This window comes from Hemibagrus wyckioides, linkage group LG01, assembly GCF_019097595.1.
Source record: "Hemibagrus wyckioides isolate EC202008001 linkage group LG01, SWU_Hwy_1.0, whole genome shotgun sequence".
Taxonomy (NCBI): domain Eukaryota; kingdom Metazoa; phylum Chordata; class Actinopteri; order Siluriformes; family Bagridae; genus Hemibagrus; species Hemibagrus wyckioides.
In genome coordinates, this window is record NC_080710.1 from 13,507,537 (window position 1) to 13,517,463 (window position 9,927).

The 9,927-nt window shown below is 36.2% G+C and overlaps 1 protein-coding gene across 4 annotated transcripts in view; it reads left to right on the top strand.

Moving 5' to 3' along the window:
* osbpl3b (oxysterol binding protein-like 3b) overlaps window positions 1-6,400 on the top strand; it is a 58,496-nt gene extending 52,096 nt beyond the window's left edge. For 3 of the 4 annotated variants that reach the window (XM_058389673.1, XM_058389665.1, XM_058389681.1), the window contains 5 exons: window positions 1,131-1,275; window positions 2,808-2,952; window positions 3,222-3,348; window positions 4,553-4,675; window positions 5,448-6,400. In XM_058389673.1, the coding sequence (XP_058245656.1) occupies window positions 1,131-1,275; window positions 2,808-2,952; window positions 3,222-3,348; window positions 4,553-4,675; window positions 5,448-5,544 (637 nt within the window). In that variant the 3' untranslated portion in view covers window positions 5,545-6,400. The other variant, XM_058389691.1, reaches the window with a different exon arrangement.
* Window positions 6,401-9,927: the final 3,527 nt, after the last annotated feature.

Here is a 9,927-nt window from a genome sequence, read left to right on the forward strand (position 1 = left end):
TGGTTTCCTCATACAGCGAACATAATGCCTTGATAAAGTTGTTGGATAGTTACCATAGTTGCCATAGTGATATGGCCACAAGCCTAATCAATTCCGTGATATCCAATAAATAAACAAAAAAACAGCAATATATTTGACTTCAGGAAAACATAATATTCAGAACTATATATAGTAAATAATGTTTGCCAGGACTTTTAAAAACACACTTTAAAATAAACAGTAATTAAATACTATACAATAATCCTGTACAGTATTTGTATTCCGAGGCAGAATATCTGCACATGTTTAACATTACTCTAATACTCTAACTCCTGTAAACGAAGTCTACTTAATAGGAGACTAATTCACAAACGGTGTGGCTGCAGCTTTTTATTGCAACCATTGCAACCACACCTGATTACATCACTTTAATGAGCTTGTCTGGGTCTTCAAACAACTTGTAACTGTGGCTTCTGCTTGGTTACAGTTAGAACCTGCAGTCACACCAGCCCATTTGTGGTGAAGACAAGACATTCCTAGTCTATTAGAGCTCTTGTTTGCTGGACATTTTTTATTTGAATGCAGGTTGTGTTGTTTGATTAGGAAAAGAGTAGCAAATAAATGGATGTTGTTTATGGCATATGTTACTGAAGAGGTTTTATTGTATTTATACAGAATTTTTATTGCAATTAAAGAAATATAATAATATTTATAAAATGATCATTCATTTGTTAGAGAATTCTGTTGCTTATTTTTAAATGTTCTGTTTGTTACAGATTGCGCTAAGTAGGTTTTGGGACACAATTATGTTGTGAGCGAATATAGGAAACATGAAGTCTTTTGGGATTTGAATCAATTTAAAGGGTGCTTTAAAAATCTTTTTTTTTAAAGTGCTGCATGAAGATTTTATGTGGATCCTGTGTAGTGTATGAATGTAAAATGAATTAAAAAACACCTTTAAATGCCATGTTTAATGGTACAGTTTTCTTTACTTTCATATTTATGTGATACAAGCACATAATGTAGTGCTGTTCTTGATATCTGGCCTGTATGTGGCAGTGTTTTATACAAATGTTGGACTAATTAATATTGTAGCACTTTTAAGTAATCAGTATTGGAGAGTCATTTTAAATCCCTGCTTCCTTTCTCAGCTTGGGAGACCACTATGAGTGGAACAAAGTAACATCATGTATTCACAACATTCTGAGTGGTCAGCGCTGGATCGAGCACTATGGGGAAATCTGCATTAAGAACACCAGCAGCGATATCTGTCAGTGTAAAGTCACCTTCATCAAGGTGAGCTACATTTCCCCACTTGCTGACACAAGCACTGCACTGAAATGAAATCCTTGTGCTGTGTAACCTGTATCTCATTCACTGCACTTTAAGTTGTTGGAGGAGTATAGAATAATATTAACTCTATAAGTGTATGTGTGTGTATATATATATATATATATATATATATATATATATATATATATATATATATATATATATATATATATATACAGTGTATATATATACAGTATATATATATATATATATACATATATATATATATATATATATATATACAGTGTATATATATACAGTATATATACATTTATGCATTTACATATATATTTATAGATAAACTCCCAGTACATTGACATTTTATAGCAGCTGCTTCTGATTATCAAGAGACTAGGTATGTTGAAGTACTTTCTCTATTAGAAGTCTGTTCATGCAGAGAAGTAGATTTAGTGTGAAACAAATGAATGTAACCTGTTATGTCACTCTTGCTACTACAGTGGATGGAGAAGCAGAAGCATGCTGTGAATCAATTCTCAGATTCCGACAGAGTGAGAGAGACACTAATTGACCCATCACACAGAGCATCCACCTAGAGACAGACTTCCTCTAGCTCAGTGGTGGGAGTGCTGTGGTATTGACTGTGGGGGAATAGAAATTGACCTTGGCTCTTGCCATGGCTTCTAACGTTACAGGTCACTCTGATGAAGAGTGTAAGAGGCAGAGAGCAAATGAGTTGTGGGTGAGAGAGATAGACAGAGAAGTTCATCTTCTTTATTTCATCACTAGTGTTGCATAGCTAGGCCTTCAGGCCTTCCTGTACTCCAAAGCAGATTTCATTGGCCAAGGACCTCTCAAGAGGGCATCTGACTGACATGTAAAGCAACCAATCACAGATTGTTTTGTTCAGCTGCATATATATGGTCTGTGAAAATGTAAAGCCAATGAGATGTGCAATACAAGCAATTCAATGAGTCTATACTGGGAACTTCACATAATTTGGAAAAAACAGCATTTAACTGATCCCCATATGCACTCATTGTCACAATTGTAATCATGACTACTGTACTTCCTTCTTCCATGATGGAAATAAGGCATCATAATGGCTTTGTTTCCAGGTGGGCTGGTAAAAGAAAAATGACACACACATCTGGAAATCCTGTAGAATCCAACCAATAAGATGATGACTTCAGAACTGAAGTGTTTCCAATTTTGTGTGCCATATGCATCAGACAATGGTTTGTGGGCATGACATCTAAGGCTATGACTATTTTTCCACTGAGTCATTGACGTCTCAGCAGTGTCATCTGCTGGAGAACAAGAACATTTACTGCATGTAATCTGCCTTTAGGCTCATGCAAGAAAGCTGCTTTATTATCTGGTGCATGAAAAAAGATCCTTTTTCTGTTGTTTTGGGTTGATATTCTCTGTTTCAGTATGAACACTTGAAATTCGGAACATGCAGACAGTGTGTTGATCTTAGACTGGTTGGACTGAGACAATGATGACAACGCTGCTTTTTTGGGTGTGCATTGCAGGCAAAGTACTGGAACTCCAGTATGAATGAGGTGGAGGGAACAGTCGTGGACCATAAAGGCAAGGTGATACACAAGCTGTTTGGGAAATGGCATGAGGGTATATACTGTGGAAGCCCACCGTCTGCCACATGCATCTGGAGAACCAGTAAGATTCACATACATGGAGTCATGTATTCACCTCTGCCAGCAATCCTGTAACCAAGTTACAGGATACACCAAGTGTATTGCAGCTGAAAGGAAAAAAAACTGTTTAATTGAATGCAATGCCATATGTGTTAATATCAAGCATTCCAATTCATAAAAACTAGCCAAGAAAATTCTGTAATCTTAATGATCAACTTTTTTCTTTCAGTGACTCATATTAAATGATGTCTTTTATGTCTTTTTCTAATGAGCTTTTTAATGTTTGTGTAGATCCAATGCCTGCTGACTACGAGCAGTACTACGGCTTTACTAAGTTTGCACTTGAGCTGAATGAACTGGATCCACACACCAAAGCTTTACTACCACCCACAGACACTAGATTACGTATCGATCAGAGGTAAACCCATGTAACATTTTGCATTTCTGCACATATCAGTAGTCTATATAACTCATATTAATAAAGACAAATATTTGCAGGTTTTTTACTTCAAGAATACAGTTGACTGGGAAAAATGTCTAACAGATTGGAAAATATATTTTGTCATATTGGAAAGTAATATGCAACATATTTAATAATACATGTATACACATGCATTTTCAAACACACATTTAAAAACAACTCACCAAGTACTTTTAGGAACATTATAGTAATACCAGGTGGGGCTTCCTTTTAAATTCTGCTCCATGTTGATTGCGTTATGCAATCCCTGCAGATTTTTCAGATGCATTTTTTCTTTCATGCTAAAAACCCCCTTCTCTTTTCATTACGACATCCCAAAAGTGTTCTACTGGATTCAGATCTGGTGACTGGGAAGACCACCAAAAATCACTGAACTCATTCTCATCCTCATAAAAACGGTTTGAAATGCTGGAAGTAGCTAGTAGAAAATGGTAAATTGTGGCCATGAAGGGATGCACAAGATCAGTAAGAATACTCAAACACGCTGTGGCATACAAGCATTGATTGGTATGGGCCGAGTGTGCCAAGAAAACTTTCCCCACACCATTACACCACCTACACCAGCCTGGGCTGTAGACACAAGTCAGGTTGGATTCATGGGTTCATACTGTTGGTGCCAACTTCTGACCCACCATCTGTGTGCCTCTGCAGAAATCAAGATTCATCAGTCCATGCTACATTTTAGCAATCTTCAAATGTCTATTTTTTGTTGAGCCTGTGCTTGTGTGGAACTTGCAGGGCATTAATAGTCACGTGCTGTTTGAGTGTGCCAATTCATTCTGTCTGCACAGTGAATTTCTGCCGAGCCAGTAATACCTTTAGGCATTTCTGAGGTTAAACATTTTGTTGACTCATAGTGTGAAAAGCAATATTCAATTTCTGATGCAATTGTCTGTCTTTCATGTCTCTTCTTTAATAATGCTCTGACATTCGTGTGTTTATATAGTATGATGTGTACAGCAGGGTGGACAGGTTTTTTTTTTTTTTTGGTTTTTTTTTTAAAACATGTCTGTGTAATTTCAGACGTACCTCCAGGTTACCAAAAGATAACCTGCTGAATCAAACTTTATTACAGGCAGAGGAACAATGCCATGTTTCCTATACATATCGTCATATACATATCATCTGTGTATGTGTGTAGGTTACTGGAGGAGGGGAATGTTGAGGCCGCAGAAGCACAGAAGCAAAGAATTGAACAGCTGCAGAGAGATAGGCGCAGAGTCCTTGAGGAGAACAACATGGCACATCAGCCACGGTTCTTCCAGTAAGATCCAAACCAGTAACAGTTTTCTTCTCAGTGCAACATCTTAACATGTTCTTCTTAGATGCCCTGCTTATTAATCACACTTTAAAGCATTCAGAGATTACTATAAATTAAACAGGAACTACAGTGTAACAAGTACATAAATATGTAGGTATGTAGTTATGAAAATAATTATTGTAAGGGTATAAATATAACTGAAACTCTGGGAAGTTTAAGGTGCAATCTTCCAAGCCATTCATGATTTAGGCCTTCATCAATTGTCCAACAGTGGCAGCCTGGTGGCTCTATGGATTTAACACTCAACCATCCAATCAGTAAACCAGACCCTTAAACATTAAGCATCCATTGCCTAATGTAGCTAAGTGTCTCAGATACCCTCTAGTGGCTCACTGCAGTGGAATATGTTAATTAAATTATCTTTACATTTTTTAATTTTTAAATGTAAATTTTTAAATTGTCACATCTGCTGTGATCATTTTCATTACAGTAAATGTAATATTATTAGATGATGAGTCATTGTCTGCGCTGTATCCTCTGTACAGTCTATGGCTCTGAGTTTGATGATTGTAGATATCTTAAAATCTCTAAAATCTGCTTCAGAATAGGTAATTACTTAAATGGTTGTAATGATAAATGAATGTTCACCCAGTGTTCATTTTTTCTTTGCTGTAGGCTAATCATTACCACAAACCTACAAAACCATTAAATTAAATACCTTTTAACAAGTCTGTAACAAACCTTAATCCAGTTATTTTTGGCTTGATTCTTACAGGAAATCAAAAGATGACACATGGGTCAGCAACAACACATACTGGGACCTGAGAAAAGACCCAGGGTTCAGTAATGTGGATTGTCCAGTGCTGTGGTGATCTACAGCTGAACACTGCTCACTCCCAGGCCTCTTCTGTCTCCCCACTACCGCCTGCTCTGACCTTCTGATCTTAAAACTCATCTTACGGAACCCTGACAATGGCACTTTTTTTTGCCTGATAATCAAAATTTAAAAAAAAAAATTCACTGGAACTCCAACCCTGTTTTCAGTAACTTCTCCATATTCCAGCACCCTGCGTTATGTGTTCCATTTTAAATGCCTTAATATGCTTCTAATATATTTTACAGTGTGTTTATGCAGGCACCTTCCTTGAATGTTTTAGAAATTATGCAAACATAGCCCAGTTTGTCATCTCTGTCACTGCTGTGTGCAAGTAGTAGCACAAAAATAATGACACGTACACTGTTGCACACTGTACTCTGGGGGTACAGAGTGAAACTGCAGACAGTAAAATGCCTGAGTCCTGCCTGAAACAAAAGAACTTGCGCATGCACTTCTGAAAAATGCTGTTGTCTGATCAAAGTAACATTGTCTACCTCCTAAAAGAGATGGTATACTTGTGTATAATTTAAGGAAAATATTGAATGAATTCCACACCTTATGTCTTATGCCTTATGGTTACACATATTCCATAACATCTTTATTATAGCCTTTAATCATAAATATGATTCATAAACATAACAATGTTGCTAGCATCTGAGAAATAATTACACATCTTTCTTTCAAATACGTGTCACCACACTGCATTTGGATGTTTAGCTGAGTGTTTCAGCTTTTTTTTTTTTTAAGTCTATATCCATCAAGTTCTTCCTGGAAAAGAGAGCAACTGAGAAAATCACATGGACCACTGCTAAAACAAATTTCTTCTTCAATAAACCAATCATATCTGTGGCTATTTTTTTTTTTTTTTTTTTTTTTTTTTTACGATTTATTTGTTGAGTAAAGTGATGCTCACTGTTTTATCCTGTAGTAAAGTTGTTGTTGTTGTTAACTGTCATTCAGATGATATCAATTTGAACAAAATGCTACAAAATGTAAATGACATAGAAGCTATCAAACATTGTCCTTGTGCTTAAGTTATAGGTTAAGCATAATTTCTGCTGAGATGTGCGAGGACTTTGGTTTATTGCTGCACTAAAGATAAATGTTTGAGACTTCCTAAGATTTTAATCTACATGCCTGGGTATTGTACCACTGAACTCTCAAAAATCCAACTATACTATTCATCAACTCCCTCCTCTATGTAGGTATTGGAATGTTCTTGCTAAATATTACAAATAACAGTCTGCAATCTCAGTCTGCTGAGGAACAGTTGATCCTCTGTTTACTCTTAAATATCACACTAAAGCATGCATGTAACAGTTGAAAAAAAAGAATGTGTCCTTTAATTCACAAGATTCAGCCTAAAACGAATTCTTAACATTAACACCTGTCTGTATTCCTCAGTCTTATTATGTTTCCCCACATCATGGAGAAACTTTGACATGGTTGGCACCTGTAGCTGAATTCCTTTAAGAAAAAAAAAATTACAAATCCAAATCCAGTGTTTTCTTCCAGTGTCAAAGTCACGTCCAAATTATATTTGTATCAATTTATTTCTGATGGGCAAAACAGAGGGAACAATGGCATGGAAAAACTCCATGGAACAGGAAACCTTGAGAGGAACCTGAATCAAAAGGGTCAAATCTGGTTAACAGTGGATAGTGTGATTATAAATAATTTCTCTTCCATAACTTTGTACTATATGGTCAAAAAATGCAATTATGTAACTAGAAAATGAATTCAGGTTTTAACATGAAGTCTATTTTGTTGAACTTATCAACTGTTCACTGATGAACACTTGAATGCAAAACTGTTTGTGGCAATTGCACAAGATATGTTGAAGGTGAATCCAGTCAATGTTAAATGTGTATAATTTTCTTCTCTCTTGGGTTTATTCATTGGTAGGTAAGTTGGATTTTGGGTCTTGTGGACCTGCTTAGTTCTGAGGAGTTTTTGGTATTTCAAGTAAATCTCAGAATATTGCCATACAAAGGCAGTTTCAGTGGATTAAAGGTTTCAGGGGCACAACAATTCTTGGCCTATATAAGCCTTGACTTTCATTAGTCTGACTTTTACCTGTTTCACAGTGTGTGGCCAAAAGTATTCAGACACTTATATGTGCTTTTTAAACATCCCACTACAGCTTTAGTCCCACTTTGTCATAATAATCTCCACTGTTTTGATTTTGCAATGTGGCTGTGGGAATTTTTTCATTCAGGCACAAGAGCAATAGTGAGATCAGGCCCTGATGTCTGGTGAAGAGTTCACTTCATTGCAAAGGTGTTCAGTAGTATTGAGGTCAAGGCATTATCACATATGCTTCCATGTTCATAAACATGAAAGTGTGGAAAATGTACACATATGCTCCATTCAGCTTACCTAGGAAAGAAAGAAATTTAAGGGTGTGTTTTCTTTATGTATTCCTAGTCAGAGATCAGAGGCCAAATGCGTCATAAATTTAATTCATGCTTTTATTAAAACATGGTTTTCTTTTCATATTATTCATATCAGATCAGCTAAATAATAACACTTACACACACATACCTCAGCTAACTGATTTGCTAAAAACCACAACAAAGATCAAACAAAAAAGGAACACTTTCACTCTGATGCACCCTGAGTAATATGTGTGAAAAACCTACAGTACTGAAACAAAGCCATGTGGGCAGTGTGGCCCATTGAAAAAAATGCTAACGCTAGTCCCAATGAAATCCCCTAAAATAAAATAAAAAGGTAGGTCCTTGCCTGTAAGAAGTCCACATTCCGATTTATTTTTCTTTTTGTGCTTCACTATCAAATTATTTGTTATCCAAACTGCAATTACATGAGATTTAACACTCCAAACCTACATCAATAAACAAAAGCCAAAAAATGACTGATGCACAACTTACCAAATCAAAGTACCTATATCTATGAAGTATAAAACTTGATCAAGTCAGTGACAGTATTTCTTTGAAAACATTCTGATCGCTGAACTGAAAATTAAAATATTTATGTGTAGTATTGATTCATAATCCCAGCGTAAGTATGGCCCAGACACAGGCAATAAACATTAGATTAGCCCTTATGGAGAAATTCTCTAGCCTAAAGAAATCTCTCATTTGGCAAAGTATATGCAAATGTTTTTAGACCCTCCTTTGGCAACATGTGATTCCTTCCCTGAGAGATTCTCCCAATCAGCCAACAATTTTGCAAGACAATGCCTCCCTTGGTGGTTAGCACATTTGCCTCACACCTTCAGGGTTGGGGGTTTGATTCGTGCATCCACCATGTGTGGGGTTTCCTCCAAGGGTTTCCTCTAGGTACTCTGTTTTTCTTCCCCCGGTCCAAAGACACAGGTTGTAAGTTGATTAACATCTCTAATTTGTCCATATTAACAGGTGTGTGAGATTGTGCCTTGTGATAGACTGGCATCTGTTGAAGAAATCACTCAGAGTCTCGGGTTTTGGTTATCATGCAATAACAGCCTGAGTTGTTTTGCAAAGCAACTCCCTCTCTAACCCACCTTCCCCATTTTATATGCTTCGACTCCCATTAGTTCACTCTACATTCCTACCTGTCCTCCCAACGTCTGTTTCTTATTTGGGCCCCCTTGAGTATACAATGGTGGGGTCACTCTGCCTAGGTCCAGCTTACCTTTTATTACTAGTACTGTATTCTTCTTCTTCTTCTTCTTCTTCTTCTTCTTATTATTATTATTATTATTATTATTATTATTATTATTATCATTATGCCCTTCATGCTGCTCACTTGCCTTTTAATTGCCCCTCGTGGACAAATAATTTTTTTTTTATTTGAATTTTTTAATTTTACTTTACCCTATAAGGTCACATTTCAATGTACACAAGTTAAACACTCACTAAGCTACATGTTGAGCTAAACAGGTCATACATGTATATCATATATGGCACATTTCTTTGCACACACTCACAATAAAATTATTTTACACATCCTGTCCAGGGTATCCTGCCTATTAATCACACTTTAAAGCATTCAGAGATTACTATAAATTAAACAGGAACTACAGTGTAACAAGTACATAAATATGTAGGTATGTAGTTATGAAAATAAGGATTGTAAGGGTATAAATATAACTGAAACTCTGGGAAGTTTAAGGTGCAATCTTCCAAGCCATTCATGATTTAGGCCTTCATCAATTGTCCAACAGTGGCAGCCTGGTGGCTCTATGGATTTAACACTCAACCATCCAATCAGTAAACCAGACCCTTAAACATTAAGCATCCATTGCCTAATGTAGCTAAGTGTCTCAGATACCCTCTAGTGGCTCACTGCAGTGGAATATGTTAATTAAATTATCTTTACATTTTTTAATTTTTAAATGTAAATTTTTAAATTGTCACATCTGCTGTGATCATTT